At 47.9% G+C, this 18,476-nt stretch overlaps 1 protein-coding gene across 2 annotated transcripts in view; it reads right to left on the bottom strand.

Annotated features, from left to right (window-relative positions):
* The window catches only part of SMOC1 (SPARC related modular calcium binding 1), a 141,687-nt gene that overhangs the window by 67,393 nt on the left and 55,818 nt on the right, over positions 1-18,476 (bottom strand). For both annotated transcript variants that reach the window (XM_046647677.1, XM_046647678.1), the window contains exons 2-3: positions 5,963-6,128; positions 4,726-4,838 (exon numbers count right to left, since the gene is read on the bottom strand). In XM_046647677.1, the coding sequence (XP_046503633.1) occupies positions 4,726-4,838; positions 5,963-6,128 (279 nt within the window). The remainder of the gene's footprint in view (positions 1-4,725; positions 4,839-5,962; positions 6,129-18,476) is intronic.

Raw genomic sequence — 18,476 nt, 5'->3', positions numbered from 1 at the left:
TGTGGATACTATTTAGAAAACAATGAAAATATTTCTCTTTCTAATTATTTACATCCCTAATATACATACATACATGCATATGTAAAATAAGCTTTTATAATACATCATTTTACTAGCTGCATAGTGTGGCTATGTAATAACTTGTTTAAGCAATTCTCTATTATTGGATATTAAGGTTGTCTCCTAATTTTTTGCTACTATAGGCAGAACGTAGATGGAAATCCTTGTGGCTAAATATTTGCACATATTTTTAATCATTTCCTTAGAATAAATTCCTAGAAGTAGAATTTCAGGCTCAAAATGTGGGCACAATTAAGGCCTTCTGACCCATATTGCAAAATTATCCCATAAAAAATCACTGCCAATTTACTTTCCTAACTGCCATGTGAGGAGGTCACCTTTTCCCTTCACCCAAGACTGAACATGACCATTTTTTTCCCAATTTTTCCAATTTGGTAAGCAAAATGACACCCCATTCCTTTTATTTGTATTTCTTTAATTACTAAGGAAAGTGACATCATTCGTATTCACTTATTAGCTATTTGTTATTATTGTGTGACCTGCTTATTGATATCTCTTTTTTCTGCTAGGATCTTTTTCTTTCTGGCTTGTAAGAGTTCTTTACATAAAATTAGCCCTTTGTCATTAGGGTTAATATACGTTGTTTGCCTTTTAGTTTTGTTCAAGGTGTTTTCTACATTTAAATTTTAAATTTGTATATATTTTCTCAACAATAAAATGCACTCAGGATTCCAAATTACTGCCTTTTAAATAGGCATTTGAAATATAACCAGTTGTACACGTATGGTCTTGTGTACCAGCTACTTTATCATAAGTTTGCGTATCTTTTCTGCATGTCAGCTCCTTGAAGCACAGGTCATGACATTTCTTGAATCCTCCATAACAACAGAGCTCGTGGCCCAGAACACAGCAGAGCTCCAAAATGTCTGAGAGGAAAAAATACTGTATCTGGCATTGGCTTTGAAACAATCCAGTTTGGGGTGGGAGATGAAAACGGGGAAGAGATGAAACAGAATCAGCCGCATGTTAATCACAGCTGAAGCTGGGTGATGGGTACATGGAGTTCATCACACTATTTGTACTTTTTTGTATATTTGAAAATTCACGTAATCAAAAGGATTTTTTTTAAATGTTTACTTGATTGGTCAATAGCATCAGAGAGGGGACTTCTGGAATAACAATGGTGATGAAAATGAATTACACATGCATCAAGGCCACTTTTGTAGCAGTTGAAAAAGTTAAGTGCACAAGTCTTGAAATGAGGCAGGCCTGGGTACCGATCCTTTCCAGCTTAGTGACCTTGAACCTGTTATTCAACCCCTCTGAAACTCGGTTTTCTGTTATAAATAAATGTATTAATAACTACCTCAAAAAGTCCTAGTGAAGATTACTGGGTGTAAAACTCAGCGCCTAGCACCAGGTAGCCCTCAATAAAGAGTCACCATCACTATTACTCAGTGATGCATAAGCTTGACAAACTCCAGCCGAAATTTCCTGGTGGTGGTGATGCAGCACCGTTCCCCTGCGGCTGTGATTTCAGTTAACCAGCTTGGGCACCGGACAACTGCTTGGCAGAGGTCTTGGTAGAACCAATATCGGGAATTACGTTCCCAAAACCCAGAAGAGAAAACAGATAAGACCACAGCAAAGGAGAAAGCAGTGACTCCCGACCTTACTCAACAGGTCCCCGTAGGGCTTAACTCACATTCCAACGATGCATCAAGAACAAGAGTGATGAAGCCCTCACAGCAGCGGGTCATTTGCAGCTTGGACCAAATATTGGCATCATCTGAGGTGCTTGAAATAATACAATGTCTGGGTCCCACTCCTAGAATTTGATTTAATGGTCTGGGCTGTGGACTAGGTATCAAGCTTTTTAAAAATCTAATGTGATGTAATGTGTACCACTCTGCTGTGTGAGTTGGGGTTGGGGAGTAGGGAGGAAAGAGAGGACAAGGGAAAACAAAGAAGAGAACAGAGACCACTGCATCCCACATGAACTCCGTTAAAGCCAGCCCAGTCATGTGGTCCCAAGCTGTGTCCCATGCCGGACAAATCCAGTCCCAGTAGGTCCCCTCACTCCCTCCATAAATGTCAAGAGATTGTTACTGTGTAATAATTCACGGGGCTAAAATATGTTAACACCACCAGGATGCGTGAATAACAATATTCTAAAGAATATCAAAGCAACGTAGCTGGTCTCTGGGTTTTGGTCTTTAAAAAAGTCCAGCTAAGTGACAGTGGAGGTTGGGAGAGGTTTGTCTCCTAGCCCTTTGGCAGCCTGTCAAGGCGAGTGAAGTACACTCAAAGAGGCAGCCTCATTTTGTGAAGTTATTGCAGTGTCTTTGATCAAGGGAAAAAGCACATCCATTTCAATCACTGTAACAGTGACGGGCCGGCTGTCTGGCTGCCTCGCTGCCCACGGGGGTGAGCCAGCCTCGAGCCTGCAGACACATGGCAGTGCTTAGTGTGTCAAACAAATGAGAGGTTCCTCGCTGTCTACCCAACCTCTGCTGAACTTTAGGGACCCTCATTTAGCAATCTGCCTGGACTAATCTGGAAGTTCCTCTCCCTGGCACATAACCACCTGGCCCAGCCTGGCCTCACCAAACAAAAGCTGGCCAGCGGCGATCTGTCATGAGGCAGCAAGCACTTCAGAACCAGGAGGGCAGGGGTCAATCGTTGTCATAAGCAACACGCTCAGGATTACACAAGCCTAGAGAAAGGGACAAAAACATTCTGCCTCCCCCCTCTTACCTCCAGCCCCATCTCAGCCCCAAACATAGCTGAGAGACGTCTGACTTTCTCTCCCACACATGAATTCTCGGCAGTGCAGTTTCAAATATATATACAAAGATCATCTGCATTCTTTTCACTAGAATAAGTAAGGGATAAAAAGTTGATGAGGGAGCTCATCAATTTTCAGACTTAGGGAGGTTCAACAAAAGGTCTTCTTTTCCTTCAGTGACATCACCCCTAACATCTAGGGCCGACTTGGTAGCAGAACCAGCATAGAGACGGGGATGATGATGGTGATGATGATGACAGATATTTATACAGCATGCACGTGTTCCAAGTGTTTTACACGCGTTAACTCATTTAATCCTCATCACAACCTTATGAGGTAAGCTATAGTAACACTCATTAATAATAGGAATAATAACAGTAACCTAATAATATGTATAATATAATTATTATTATTAAATATAATAATGGAGATAATCTTCTCCATTTTTCACAAAAGGATATTGTGACCCAGGGAAGTTCAGCGGCTTGCCTAAGGTGGTGGGGCTGGGATTTACACCCAGGCGGACTGGCTCCAGGATGGGTGTGCTAACCACTGCGCAACACTGCCTTGTTCCAGTCCATACCGCAGAGCCTCCTTTAAAGCTGCCAGTTCAGAGAACAGCAGAATACAGAGGACTGCGGAGGGCTTTGGAGCTAGAGGGATCTGAGTTTGAATCCCAGCTCTGCCACTCCTCGTCCCGCTGTGGTTGCATCACCCGTGAATGGGGCTTTCACCCACCTCACTGGCCTGCGGTGAGGCTTAAATGAGAAAAGGAACAAAAGCATCGCTCACAGGGTCGGCAGCCAAGGTCAGTTTAACCCAGTGGCTCTCAAGCCTGGCTGAACATTTGAATCAGCTGGGAACTTTTAAAAATATGATGCCCGATCCCTACCCTACCATCCTTCCACATTTCCACCCAACAGGCAGGCAGTCTGAAAGTCGCAATCCCCTAGGCCCAGCCCAGCAGTGAAACCTGAAACCCACCGGCCCAAAGGCCAGTACAGCCTTTGCCCCATGGATTCAGAATCTCAGGGAAGCTTATAAACCTCTGAAGCCTCTTCTTGCAGCTCTAAGGAAGGGGACTCCCCCAAATGCTGCTCTGTCCCACAGAGGAGTCACAGGCACCGGGACCACCCCAACCACACGGCTGACGCACACCTGTCCAATGACCTTCCCCACTTTCACCCAGATGGGCCTTCATCCAGCCACCTCTTGCCCCTAGGCTACGTCCCCACCTCCAGCCTAAAGGCTTCCCACAAGGGCACCCTGTTGTCCCGTGCTGCCCGCGTTTCAGAATAAGTCTGCGCCAACATCAACACAGCCAGCGTTACTTTTCCACAAAGCACTAACAAGAAGACCATGCAGGATGAGAGGTGGGACTGCCTGAAAGGAAATTTTAAAATCTGAGTGCACACACATACACTCATGCAGACACGCACACACGCACCCGCACACACACACTCCAGGAACCACGGTCTACTTTGCATTCGAGGGAGCACTGCTTCATTTGAGGACTCGGGGTAGGAGAAGGGAAGCACAGAGGGGCAGCAATAAACAGTGAAGGGAATACTGGGGTTGCCCATGGAAACTGGCTGGGATAAGAAAAAATAATCAGCCCACATTTGACAGAAGAGAAAAATGGAGACAGCCAGCAGGGAGGATGGGGACCAAGCAATGCCAGTTTCCTGGCTCAGACTCCCATGCGCCTTTTCAGGACCCACTGCCAGCTGGCAAGGGGTGGCAGGGAGGGCCCGGGAGGGGAACCGCAGGCACCAGAAGGTAGCACAGAGGGGTGTCAAAGAGCCCTCAGCTGTCCCCCAGAAAGTGAAGGCCCTGAGCGGCCCCCCCTGCTCTCAGGCCCCTCCCCTGGGCCTCAGTCCAGGAACCAGGCCGGAGAGACTTGGCCCAGGCCTCACCTGGGTAAAGGAGCCATCCTCACTGCACTCCGGGACAAACACCGCCTCCTGGGGCTTCTTGGCTTGCTCGAGGGCCTGAGCCCGTTCCAGGCGACACTTGCTCTGGCCAGCGTCTAAAAGAGGAGAGAAATGAGTGTATTTCATATTTCCCTTGGATGCCACACTGGAGCCATGGGACAAAATGGCTGCCTGGTTCTAGGAATGCTAAGAGAAAACCACTCTGCCTATGGATGAGCCCACACACAACCCACTGGCTTTTCTAACGACACGAGGGCAGCAGCTAGCGAAGGCTGCTAGGCTTCATCTTCCTCTTAATGTTATTCTTAGAAAAGTGGGGGAGTGTATTTATACCAGGTTCTGTTTATTTTTTTCTCCCAAGTACCCCTAGCCCCTCCCAAGGAAAAAAATATGTTCCACTTCTATTATTTTTCACTGGGTTTATTAAAAAACGTGCACACCCAAAGGGTCTCAAAGATGTTTTATAGTTGAAGAATTGCAAGGACTTTCTTTGGAAAATCAGCCTGCTTAGCTTCCCATAATTCCTATAATGGCTCTAAGCAGGCCAGGGGCCACAAACTCAAATATCTACAGCGTGTAGGAGAATGATATAAATTAGAGAAGTAAGCTGAATGTGCAAAGAATGGCATTCAGTTTGGAAACACCATAGGGAGTGCTGAAGATTGTGGCAAACTGGAGAACAGGCTCCCCTTCAAAGGAGGCAGCTGCTACTCCACTCTAGTCACGTGTTGCCTTGTGGGAGGGAACACACCTAATATTACCAAAGCTTCCAATTTTTTATGACAAGTACAAAAATCCAGATTTTTATGTTGAATCTCCCAATTTTTAAATGTTGTCTCAAATGTTTTTAATATTTTTAAACATGTAAGCAGACCAAACCAAATACATCTGTTGGCCAACAGTTTGGAATCCCTATTCAGGAGCCAGCAATAACATCTTGCCATTTTAAGCATCTCCATTTACAAAAAAAAATAGCACTAGCCAGATAGCAGCACATCTCTCTCGGCCCTAGCCGGTGGCAGTGTTGGAAAAGCAGAAAAGTGCTCATTCCTTCAGGTAGACCAGTCCTCCTTTACATATTCCCTGGCGGAAGGGGTGGAGGGATAGTAGCAAACCAAATGAACAGATTTATTCCGAGCTCCTCTGCAGGAGTGCGCTGTGTGGGGCGCTGTGGTGCCCAGACACCTCTCCTCAGCTGGGCGGAGGTGCACCCACTCACCCTTGCATCTCCCTCGATGTACCACACCCAGAGTCGAGTCTCTGCACTTGGCTCGCTGGTACTCGCACATGGACTCATAGGACCTGCCGTCGGAGGCACAGATGGGTTTGGGTTGAGTCCTGGAGCAGTGGAGGTTGCACTGAGGGTCACGGTCACTTATGAGAAACTAAGTTGGAAAAAAGCAAAAGGGTATAGAGGTTACTTTTGCAAGCAAAGTAGGAGTGACTCCATGACTTACAATGCGGATTTGCCTTGGGGAGCAAGTCCAGAACAAATCCAAAGTTTATTAAACCCTAAAAGTGGAAGGGAACTGAGCAGCCACAAAGCCTAACCAAGGAAGGCATCCCATGCTAAGTAATTCACAAGCAGGATCTCATTAATCCTCGCAACAACCCTATGAAATAGGAATATTTCTTTTACAGATAAGGAAACTGAAACCTGAAGAGAGGTAACGCGCCCAATGTTACACAGCTCTAAGTGGTGCATTTGAACCTAGATGGGTCAGAAATCAAATCAAAGCTTTCACCAGTGGGACATCCGGCCTCTCCATCCATGCAGATGGTCATGTGACCTCTATTTGGGTACCTCCCCAAATCAGGAACTCACTAGCAAACTCTACATTTCATCTTTGGAAAGTTTTACTTATTAGAAAGTAGTATTGAGCCCTAAATCTATCACCCTTCAATTTCTGCCCACTGCCCTCTGGCAGAATACAAGTTAAGTAACTTTCTATGAGAAAGGGATTTCCTGATTTAAAAAAATAACAGTCAGACTGGGAAATGCTGAATTAAACAGGTTTCTCTACTGCAGGACTTCTAAGACACCTCTGCTACATTCTTATGCATTGCGAATCTCCAAGAGGTATAGTAAATTAAAGACAGATGCTGTAATTTATTTACTACTCTTGCCATTGAGCCATGGAGTCTAATTCCCTCCCCTTGAATCTGGACTGGCCTCAGTAACTGGCTTGACCAATACATGCTATGGCAGTGATGTTTTGCGACTTCCGAGCAAGATCATATGAAGTCTCACAGCTTCCCCCCAGGCCTCTTGCAACACTCACTCTGGGGGAAACCAGCTGCCATGGAAGAAGCCCAACAACCCTGAGACCGCCATGCTAGGAGGAAGCCCAAGCTGGCACACAGCAAAACCATGTGGAGAGAGAAATGCTCAACCCACCCAGGCAAAGAGACGTGTGAATGAAGAATCCTTCAGAGGAGTCTAGCCTTGGCTATCTTCTGACTGCAACTAACAGAGGAAAAGAAGTGACTGTGAGAGAGACCCAAGCGAGAACCACCCACCTGAGCCCAGTCAACCCATAGAACTATGAGAGATAATAATAGTTATTTTAAGCCATTAAGTTTTGTGCTAGTTTGTAACATAGCAGTAAACAACCAGATCGAGGGGCAGATACGGTGATGCATCTCCCAAACTAATTTGACCGTGAACCCCTTCATCAGTGAACTTCCGTTAACAACTATAGAACACAGCTAGAAAACAATACCTGGGTCATACAGACCATGAGCTTCTGTTGAATAACCCAGGGTCAGACTGTACAGGCCTTGAGAGCTGGTCCACTCTTAGCCACCCCTACATGGCAGAGCTCTGGCACACTGAGGGCCCTTCATCAGGATGGGTGGAGGGAATGGATATCGCACACAGGTACACAGCAATGTCATGAGCACACATCTGGCCGTCAGTGATGCTGGAGTTAACTGAATAATCACACCAAGCTCATACAGGTTTAGGGAAGGTGTGACTACAACCCCTGTTTCAGACGGATCTGCAGACCCTTCGTGTGAAGCAAATAGGTGAGAACTTACTGACCCTTTTCCAGAACAGCCAAGGGAGGTCCAGAGACAGTACCCCTCCCTTTAAGGGAGCGCTGGAAACACACAGCCCATCCTGGACGAATTCCAGGAGAGTCCAGCCTGTTCATTTCTGCACAGACTGCCTCTCAGCTGTACAACCGGACCCTCCCACTCCCTGACCTCATGCCTGGGTGCTGGCTGCTCCGCACAGGCAGGGAGTGGCGAGGGCGGAAACCATCACGCAGGCCTTGTCAGGATGGACACTGCATCTTGGCCTCTCTTCAGATCCTCTGGGCTCCCACACTCACAGGTTCAACCTGAATCCTGACCAAAGGCCAAAGGGAAGTGTTCTGAGAGTGTCTCATCATGGAGTCTAGTGTTCCAGGATAAGAATCAAGAATATAGAAAGTCAAATTCAGAGGAAGCCCGCCGCATCCAGGAGGGATGAGCTGACAAGAGAGCGGGAGCGGGCAGTGTCCTCCATACCTCAACCCTGCACGGGATCCCAGGCCTCAACTCCCCACAGGTTGCCCCCGCTTAAAACCCTGGAGTGATATCCCACTGCCCGTGGGACCTTCACCCAGTCTCCGAGGCCTGGCAGAATCTGACTCTGGGGCCCCCTGTCTGGCCTCAGCTGCTACTGCTCTGCCCTCCCCTCGCGCACCGCTGGTCCGGCACACCAGCCTGCTTTGCATTTCCCAGAGGAGCTATATCGGCACCTACCTCCAGGCCTTTGGACACTGTTCCTTCTCCCTTCCCTCCCACCCCTACTTCAGATTTCTGCTCACGTCATCTCTTCCAGGAGGTGTTCCCTGACTCTCACAGGTGGGACGGGCCCCCTGTAACAACCTCTCCTATCTCACTTCTCCGTCATGGCTCTTAACAGTTTGTGACGATGAGTTGATTTGTGTGATCTGATTAACAATGGAAGGCCCAACTCTGAGCCCCACAAGGCAAGGATAAAGTCTATTTTGCACGTGAATACATCGCCAGCATCTAGCGCAATGCTGGGGCACTTGATTCTTTGTGGGAGGAAGCCATCCCTGTGGTGGCATTTCCCACGCAGCACTACTTCAAAACCAGCCGGTGCGATGGGACAGGCCTGGCCTCCCAGGCTCCTGCCACCCCAGGGGATCACTGGCCACTCTCCCACTCCCAAGCTCTGAGCTGTCCCCTCCCTCCTGCCTTACACAGTGGACAGAGGTGGTCCCCAGCTTCCTGCCTTGGCTCCATCTCAGAACTTAAGTTATCTCTGAGGCTGAGAGGTGAGTCTCTTCTCCCTCCATCCCCAGCCCAGGCTCCTCTGCCACTATAAGCCCTCCCAGCCTACAACTGACTATGCACCAGGAAAACTTAGGAACCAAAGGTCCAGCTGAATGAGGCAGGCTTGGGAAGTCCTGGCCATAGTCTCCTGAATGGGCTCAGGAAACAGGCGGCTGCAACCAGAGAAGCTGGCCTCGAAAGTCTCTTCCTCCCTGTGTGGCTCCCTCAGACCCATTCCTTATCTGTTGGAAGCCTAGAAAGGCAGCCAGACCTGGCTCTGCAGTTCTGCCTGGGGAGGAGCAGACGCCCAGCCAGAGGGTGGGAACAGCGTCCTTGCACCCAAGCTTCCAGGCCAACCAGTGGCCTCCAGGCTGTTCGAGGGCAGGTCAAGGCACTGCTGTTGTCACACTACTCTCTCCTTCTCCGTGGACTGTGTGCTACTTTCCTGAAGTAAAACCCTGCTTTTAGGTTCTTTTTTTCAGGTTCTTTGCCATGCGAATCAGTAGGAGCCAAGGAACAGCATGCCCCCTGTTCTCATGATCACACAAGAACAGAACTACCTGTATCTTCCAAGGAATTCATCCTTGGTCCCAGAGGGATTTGTTAGCCAGACCTCAAGTGTGAAGAGTAATAAGAACTGATAGATCACTTTCAACATGTTATCACTTTCAATACGTTGTAACACATCACTTTCAATATGTTAACAATTTAATCTTCACAATAACTCTATGAGGGAGGGTATGTTACAATCCCCATTTTACAGGTGAGGAAACTAAAGCCCAGAGAAGTTAAGTGACTTCTCCAAGATTAAACAGCATGTACGTGTCACTGCTGGAATTGACACCCAGGCTCCAGAGCCATGCTTCTAACCACTACTCCACACTGCCTTTCATTATTACAGAGCAATGGTGCAAAGAGAAAGGGAAACAACTGCAAAACTGGATTCACAAAGTCAGAGTCTGTTTACCAAGAGCCCACTGTATATAGACACCAAGCTGCTAAAGATCCAGATAAGACAGCCCTGACCTCCAGGTACTTGAGGCCTACTGTGAGGAGCTCCTCGCAGGGCTCTTGTTCACCTTAAAAAAACAGGGATCAATAGGGGCTGACCCTGTGGCCTAGTGGTTAGGCTTGACATGCTCCACTTCAGCAGCCTGGGTTCAGATCCCAGGCACAGACCTATACCACTCATTGGCGGCCATGCTGTGGCAGCAACCCACATGCAAAAGAGAGGATGATTGGCACAGGTGTTAGCTCAGGGCAAATCTTCCTCAGCAAAAAAAAAAAAGAAAAGAAAAGAAAACAGGAATCAAGAAAGAGAAAATTTCTTTTCAAACTCAAGAAGGTTGCCCCATTGTCTCCCCCCCCAGCTCAGGGGAGAGGACAGCTACTGGCGTCACTGTGGTGTTGAACTACAGGCCATAAATTTGGTTTGGAAATGGCTTGCTCTGGGCCCACAGAGTCACCACAGCAGCTCTGCCAGAGACCAGCTTAACTATATTAAGTTGCAAAACAGGTTAAGGAGCTTCAGAAGAAGCCCCACCCACCCCAACCCGTGGATCTCCTGCCCAGCTTCAGAGGAGCTCCCAAATGCTTCCCATCCAGGAGTGACTGGCCCCCAAGTCAAAACGTTCCGAGACAGCACGGGGCCATTGCTAAGACCATCTTCAGTCATCTGTGTTGTCTCATTGTCATCTGTTTTAGGAACTATGTGTGTTTGTGATTGTTTTTGGAAAAAAATGTGATGAGTTCTATAAAAGAGAGTTTTAATAGGATCACCCAAACCTCCAAACACTGCTTGTTCAGCCATGGGTCATCTATTCAGCAAGCCAGCACTTTGATGAGCCCAGCCCTGCAGGGGGCCTGGGAAGCAGACCACAACCAACGAAGTCCTCGATGAGCTGGGGTTCCAGGGCAGAGACAATGAGCAAGTGACATCAGCCATACAGCAAGTGGAAAGAAGATGCAGGACCCAAGAGGATTTAATCCTAGGGACTCCACAAAGCTACAAAGCCACACAGTCCAACAGAACGTTCTGCAGTGACAGGCATGTTTTATATCTGTGTTGTCCACTGTAGTAGCCACAAGCCACATGGGACTATTAAGCACTAAAATGTACTGAATGCAACTGAGGAAGGAAATTTCCAGTTGTGCTTCATTTTAGTTAAATTTGCATAGCCAGATGTGGCTAGTGGCTACCACACTCAAGAGCAAGGCTTGAGGGGAGAGCAGAGAGGCCCACCCTCACTGGAGTTTCTCCTCGTTGAGCCAAGCTAAGACTGATTGGACCACGGGGAGAAAAGAAGCAGATCCTGAGGCTAATTTCTGCATTTTGAAACTGGCGATGAAATCAATTCACTCCTTATGGGTCGACAGCAGGACATCCAAAGAGTCCATCACAGTCCACCTGAAGTCACAAAGGCGGCTTTTCCCTCTCTTCTGCAGTAGACGGGAGGCACTGGCTGGAAGTCCGCAGTTCTCGGGGCCCACGTCAGTTCTCCAGGCCCACAGACAAAACTCAGAATCTGAGTCACCCTGCTGGGACTTGAGCCCCCAGGCCACAGAAGTCTGTTGTGGGTTCAAGAGCAACCATGATTAGTGGAAATTTAGGGTGTTGGGCAGTGGCAAGTTGCCTCCCCAACTAGGCAAACACTGACCCATTTCCCCCCTGGGGGGGAAATAGTATTTTCATAAAATTCCTCACATACATTCCCTTCCTTCTTCCTAACCAAAAGACAACAAAAACAAAATAACTATGTTAAATATGATTGCATAATATGGAAACCAAACAAAAGGGGCTGGGACAATTGTGCGCTTGCAATTATCTCCTACTCCCACCCTCTCTCCTTAGGGAGTGAATGATTCCAAGGCAAACACACGGCATTTTGTGTTCTGCTCCCATTTCCAAAGTCGGACAAAGACTTGAAACACACAGAAACAGCCCGTCCTTCCTACTGGAAAAGTAAGCTGCCAATGGGGGCTGTTTCACCAAAGAAGAGATGGGGGAAAGGAAATCACTGTTAGACCAACAACCCCTTCTATCTGAAATGCACACAAGCTCATCTTTGCCCTTCAGTCTCAGCCGAGTAGAAGGCAAACCCTGCCACTGCTTCGGCTCCGAGAGACCACTCCAATACCACAAGCTGTGTGGTAGACTGGCTGCTAAGTTCCCATGACAATATAGGAACAACAGAGGCAGCCTAAGGATGCATCTGGGAGATGTTGATTTGCTATAACATGGAGTTGGTTTCACAGTCTTAACTTCTACCTGTTCCATGATGATTTAACCAGTATCTAAAATCCTAAATAGGCATTTTCTGGCAAGATGCATATCTCTATATTTTTCCCAGGTGTAGACGAGGGGTAGGAGCCATACTGAACAAAGAGGGCAATGGCCTGCCCACTTGGTTTGGAAGCGTGAAGACCACAGTGTGGAGCAGCAAGTGGTATTCCCCTTGACTATATCACACTCAAAAGTCACAGCCAAACTCAACTAATTGAAGGTTTTTCTTTAATAAATTTATCTGTAACAGAACTTCAACTACCCACGTTTAACACTTGTGCTTCTCTTATCTATTGCTGCAGCATGAACCACCCCCCCAAATGTAGTGGCTTCAGACAATTAATCATCGCTCTCAATTCCATGGGTTGGCTGGGCTCAGCTGGCAGCGTCTTCTGCTCCACATGGCGGCAGCTGAGGCAACACATTTGGCTGCATTTAGTTGGGAGCTCGGCTGGGGCTGGAACATCCACTCTGACTTCACTCACTGGTGCCTCAGGTGGAGAGACTGGAATGGCTGGGGGGCTGGCTGGGCCCTTCTCTCCAGCAGGCTTTCCTCTCTCATCCATGACGACTTCATTCAGGCCTTGATCTCTTGCCTAGATGTTTGACTGCCACCAACCTTCCTCCCATTCAAGCTCACATTTCATCCTGCCACTGAGGTTATCCTCCTAAAAAGCAAACACTTTCATGTTTTAAACCCCACCATTAGCTTCCTGGAGCTCCTGCTGCACTGTTTTCCTACTTCTACCAAAATCTTCAATATGCTGCTCTAGGATTTATGTCTTTACATACCTATAAAGACTAGGTCTTTATATCCAGAGGGCCTAACACAGAGCTTGATCTAAAGCAGTTGTTCAATACATGTTTGAAGAATGAGTGGGTAAATATCAAACCTTACCTAAAATATCGTGGGTGAGAAGCTCCTTTTTCTATCATTTACTGTGAAAAGAGATATTTTTAGTCCATCCACCCTCAAAAGCTTAAAGCTCTCAAATGTGTAGAGTAATGGAAGCTGTTTGTTCTTTTTTTTTCCTTTTAGGGACATTCACTAGATAAGGAAAGCCCCATATTAAACACAGGATTTTTCCCTTGAATTAAGGGGAAGGGAAAAAAATCCCTAAGTCATCGAAGAGAACGTCCCAGAGTGGCTGAGACAGAACCCATATACCCGCGGCGGGTATCATCACTCAGGGACCACAGAATCCATTCCCAGTGAGGCCGGCCTCAGCCTGAGAGTCTCCTCACCAGCCCTCCAGGAAGCCTTTCCACCCCCTGCAGATAAGCCATGTCTCCCAGAAGTCAGGCAGTAGTCTGGGATGCCCGGGGTCACGTAGCCTGAAATGAGTATAATTTAACAGCCAATGTGATGAGCTCTCTGGTTTTTCTGGCAGTTATGACATGCATGCACTTGAGCAAGAATAACAGCCAGATGATAATACAGATTCACTGATAAGTCAGACTTTTGACACTCTGAATTCATTTTTTTCCAGAGAATTAAGGCTATAAATAATAGTAAATTTACCAGCCCAACTGCAAAAGCCTATTGGGAAGGAATGGGAAGGAGAATGACCCCTGCCTGTGTGCCCGCTGGGTGGGTAAGAGGGAAGTAAAGGCCCCTAATGCCGAGGCCCCCGCTGGGGAGCAATCACGAGCCCCGGTGCACTGTTCCTTCCTGCCTCGGCCGCGCCTGTGCGGCCCTTCTCCCTGCACTGTGCTTCCCCTCATAACTCCTATTCCTCTTCCAATTTCACTGTAAATGCTGCTTCCTCGGGCATCTGACTGCCCACGTAGGTCAGGACCCCTGTGAGGAGCCTCCAGAAAACCTCTACTCTCCAGGGCGGCCTGTGCCACGGCTGTAACTAAATGAGCAACCATTTATGTGTTTCTGGCCCATCCTCCAGCAGACTGTAAGCTCCCTGCGGGCAGGAACAAGATCGGCTGGGTGCCACACTGCTGGATCCCCAGTGCCCAGCAGGGGATTTGCCCAAAGTGGGTGCTCAATAAAGACTGATTGATTGAACGAATGAGGAGACACCCAAGGCTGGGCCAGGCTAAGGTAGTAAGAGCATGCCTTTCAGTCTGACTTTAAAGATCCTGAGTCTTCCTACTCTACCACATTGCCCCCTTCAATCCAAGGTATGGAGTGCTGAGCCCCAGAGGATGCCCAGGGGCAGAAGGGGCTCTGTCGTTGGGAGTCTCCGGCAGTGGCCTCGCTGGTGGACAGCAGAGGAGAAGGGCTGTGCGTGCCATAAGAGCTTTCCTCAGGGAGGATGTTTTTCCCGTCATGTTTAGAAGTCACAGTCCAGCTCAAGTTTTTAGAATTCAGGCAGTAAAAAGTATTTTTGGGAGGTAAATCTGCTATTGAAAGGGGAAAAAAGCCACTCCTGGAGTCAGTGCCTGGAACAAAAAGTAGAGAGCCACATTCCAGACGTCTGGCTGCGGCTCAGCCTCTTACTCTCCAACCAGGGACTGTCCGCCTCTTGTCACTTGCTTAGCCATCTGCAAAACTGGACTTTGGCCTTTCTCTCCGGGGCCCGCGTCTTTGTGAGTGAAGCGCAGTTTCACATTAAAGCATCACTCACCCATCCTCCATCTAATCCATCATCTGCACTGAGAATCCACATCCCTATTCCTGCCAGCTCACTCTCACCCATCCCTGACCCCACAGCCACCGCATTTACACAGGTGCAAAGGAGGGCCAGGATCAGGGCCGCTTCGGAGTGGGGCTCGGGAAGATGGAGGAGGGGAGATAAGGGAGGTCAAAGGGAAGGGGAGGTTGGCAGCTACGGGGTCTGCTCTTCTTCTACACACCTCCACTGTGGGGCCTGACAACAGCACGCCCCGATTAAAGGGCTTTTCACGCTGCTGAGGGAAAGCAGACGTCCCCCTCCAGCTGTTTGGCAGCTGGAACCACTTCTGTTGTTTTAGCCAGGAGAGGCCTGACCTTCGTCACCCCACTCCCGACCCCCTCCCCAAAGGAGGAATTTAGTGGCCACCCCAGCCCATCCACCCAGCTCCCCTCCTCCACCGTGCCCCCCACAGCTACAGGGACGACAGGTCAGGACCCATGGGAGAAGGCTGTGTTATACCAGGTGCCATTGTAGGGGAGAGCAGGGGAGGGAGGGTCAGTGGGTTTGACAAAGCAGCTGAGACCCTGGCTCGAAAGAGATGCTAACAAGGCTGCAAAGACAGAACTCCCAACTCACCCAGCCCCTGTCCACACCCCGAGTCCATGCCCCAAGTTAGTCTATTAGGAAGGTGGGTGCAGTGAAAGTGTGGGTTAGAACCCAGGTCACCAAATCTCCAAAATATGAAGCATTCTTCTAAGTGAAAGGAGCCAGACCCAAAAAGCCACACACTGTACGAGTTCATTTATATGACACCCTGTAAAAGGCAAAACTGTATGGACAGACATCAGATCAGTGACTGCCAGGGACTGGAGGGAGGGAGAGAAGCAGAGTCAAGGACGTGGTGGAAATATTCTATATATCGATGATGGCAGTGGTTATACAACTATACAAATTTGTTGAAATTCATAAAAGTGTACACCTAAAAAGGATGAATTTTACTGCATGTAAATCATATGTCAATATACAAAAAAGAGAAAAGCATGAAACTAAGGAAAAATATTTCCAAAGAAGGTTTGTTTCGAAGGGTGCATCAGACCTCCCATAGGGTCTCAAAGAGGTTTCTGGAGATTTCCCTTCCCACCCCCTTCAATTACCAGGCATCATGCTAGGTGCATTGGGGGTTATGAAAATAAACAAGAACAAAGGCCCTACCCCCAAAAGCTGGATCTAGTTGCAAAGACTGACATGTGAACAGCTAACTCCACAGGGACCACGTCTTCGAAATGAGCAATCAGTAAGCAAGGCCAAACAGACAAAAGGATAGAATATTTGAAAATAGGATGCCAGGAAGTCCAAGATGTGAGATGGCTAACTCTTTAAAAGAGAGAGAGAGAAAGAGAGGAGAGGACAGGAGAAGACAGGAGAGGAGAAAAGAAAGAAAAAAAGGCATCCACTCAGCACAGAATTATTGAGAACCTATTTTGCCCCAGGGCTCTGCTGAGGGCTGGGGACAGAGCAGCTGACCCCAAGTTGTGTGGGGTCTGAGCGAGAGGTTAATGCAGACTGGAAGAATCCAGGAGGATTTCTCAGGGAAGGGGCCATCAACTGGGCTGTAAAGGATTTCCACAAGCAGGGAGGGAGGGACGTCCGAAGGGCATCCTAAGCAGCAGCAACAGGTACATGAGAGTAAAGAAGCAAACTCATTTCAAAAGATGGTTTAGAAATGACCATTTATGGGAGAAATAAGGCTCTAGGCCCAGGTTAGGGGTGAGATCATGAGGGTCTTGATCCCTCCCCACTTGTCTTTTTTTAAAAAATAAAAAGAAGAGAATTGGAAGCCACTGAAGGAAGTAAAACACAAAATCAGACCCGGGCTTTAGAAACCTCTGGCAAGGGTAGGAAAGACAACAGAGAGACTGATGAGGAGGTTACTATAGTGAACACAGCGTCAGGAGGAATGGAGAAGGGGCATTTTTGGGCCAAGGAAATGGCCGGGAGAGGTAACTGGATGAGATAAGAGGACCAGGAACCAAACAGCTGTGATCAGGGAGTGGGATTGCTGCCCCATCGGAGATGGTCTGTGCTCTCCATCACAGCCCTGCAGGGCTTCCGCAAGGCAGGCTGGCAAGGAAGAAGGAGAAATGGAGAACACGTAGAGATAAAAATATTCCTTTGAATGAATGGAGTCCTTCCGCTTAAAAACCCTTTAGGTTTTAGCCCTTCTTGATCACCAACAGGGCATCAAGGATTTCAATCAGAGTCAGAAAGCATTTAAGTTTGTTTCCTGCTTGCATCCCCCAGTCACTAAGTACTAGCCAACAGAACTCAGGAAGCAAGGGCATGGAGAAACTCACTTGCCCATCCCCCCTCCCATCCCTCAAACTCTGCCACCAGCATAAATAAAAACCCCTCTCGGTTGAAATCAAATAAACAGAGTGTTCTCCAGGATCCAGGACCTAGAGTTTTTTTAATTCTCTCAGCCCAGAAGCACTAGGTAAAAATAAAGTTTCAGTTGATGGTATTAACAAGGAGCAACAAAGTAGTTTTGTATTTGGGGTGCATCCAAGAGACAGTGGATTACAAGAGAGAATTCAGACTTGGGGTGCAAAGCAAAGAGGACAGGAAAGGTGTTCTCATCTACCTGTTGGTTCTAAGCTCCTGACCCTTCATCCCAATGACACACACATCTGACAGTAAGGGTCTGCTAAATTAGCACTATCCCTCTACCTAGCAAGACCAATTTATTCCACCAAGGCTAGTGGCTCCTTACAAAGTTATCCCGAACACTCCCCCAGGCTCTGCCCAGAGACACGCTCCAAGTTTTCACTGGGTATTCCTAAGAATGCAACTATCTAACATGTCACTGAGCATCCTGGCGAGTAGCAATGGGGCCCTACTGCACATCCTGGCCGTGCCCCACCATACTGTGCCCCACCATCACTAGCAGCATTTCATGCCCAGTGACATGTGACATTTGGTTATAAACCAGGAGAATGAGCAAGGAGATTGGTCAAGATTGGGGCTAATTACCATAGGGGGATGACTGGAGTTGGTCCTGACCAGCTGACTGCTGGGTGGTGACTGAGCCCCTCTGGCTAGAAGGACAACGTCCCAAAACAGAATTGTTTTCACAGAGACTTGGGGAGTTTCTGGAAACAGCAGGAGTTGTAGACTCTGAAAAGGGTGTCCAAGAGATTCCAGACCACTTTAAGAGATTCTAGGCACACACAGAGCTATTTTAGGGCCAAGGTGACAAAGAGACACAGAAATGAGGGGGTCTTTTCCCCTACCTCTGCAAGAAACCCAGCGCTGCTCTGGCAACTAAATCAACAGCTTTGGCAGCAGCTGGAGATAGTTCCATTGGCACAGACTCAGGTGTTCTCGTCATAGGCACTGCCAGCAATGAGGTTCCTTTTGGGCAAAAGGGAAAATTATGACTAGTTTGTGGAAATACTTAAAGCACCCCAAATTAGCGACAAAGGGGTATTGCTGTTTGAGCACATGAGAGTCTTGGAGTCACTGCAATTTGGGAGTAAAGGTAAATGTGGCACCATTTTGGAATCACAGACAGAAGAGGGTTGAAAACA

This window comes from Equus quagga, chromosome 20 (genome assembly GCF_021613505.1).
Source record: "Equus quagga isolate Etosha38 chromosome 20, UCLA_HA_Equagga_1.0, whole genome shotgun sequence".
Taxonomy (NCBI): domain Eukaryota; kingdom Metazoa; phylum Chordata; class Mammalia; order Perissodactyla; family Equidae; genus Equus; species Equus quagga.
Note: the sequence above shows the minus strand (reverse complement) of the source record. Positions and strands in the feature narration are given on the sequence as shown.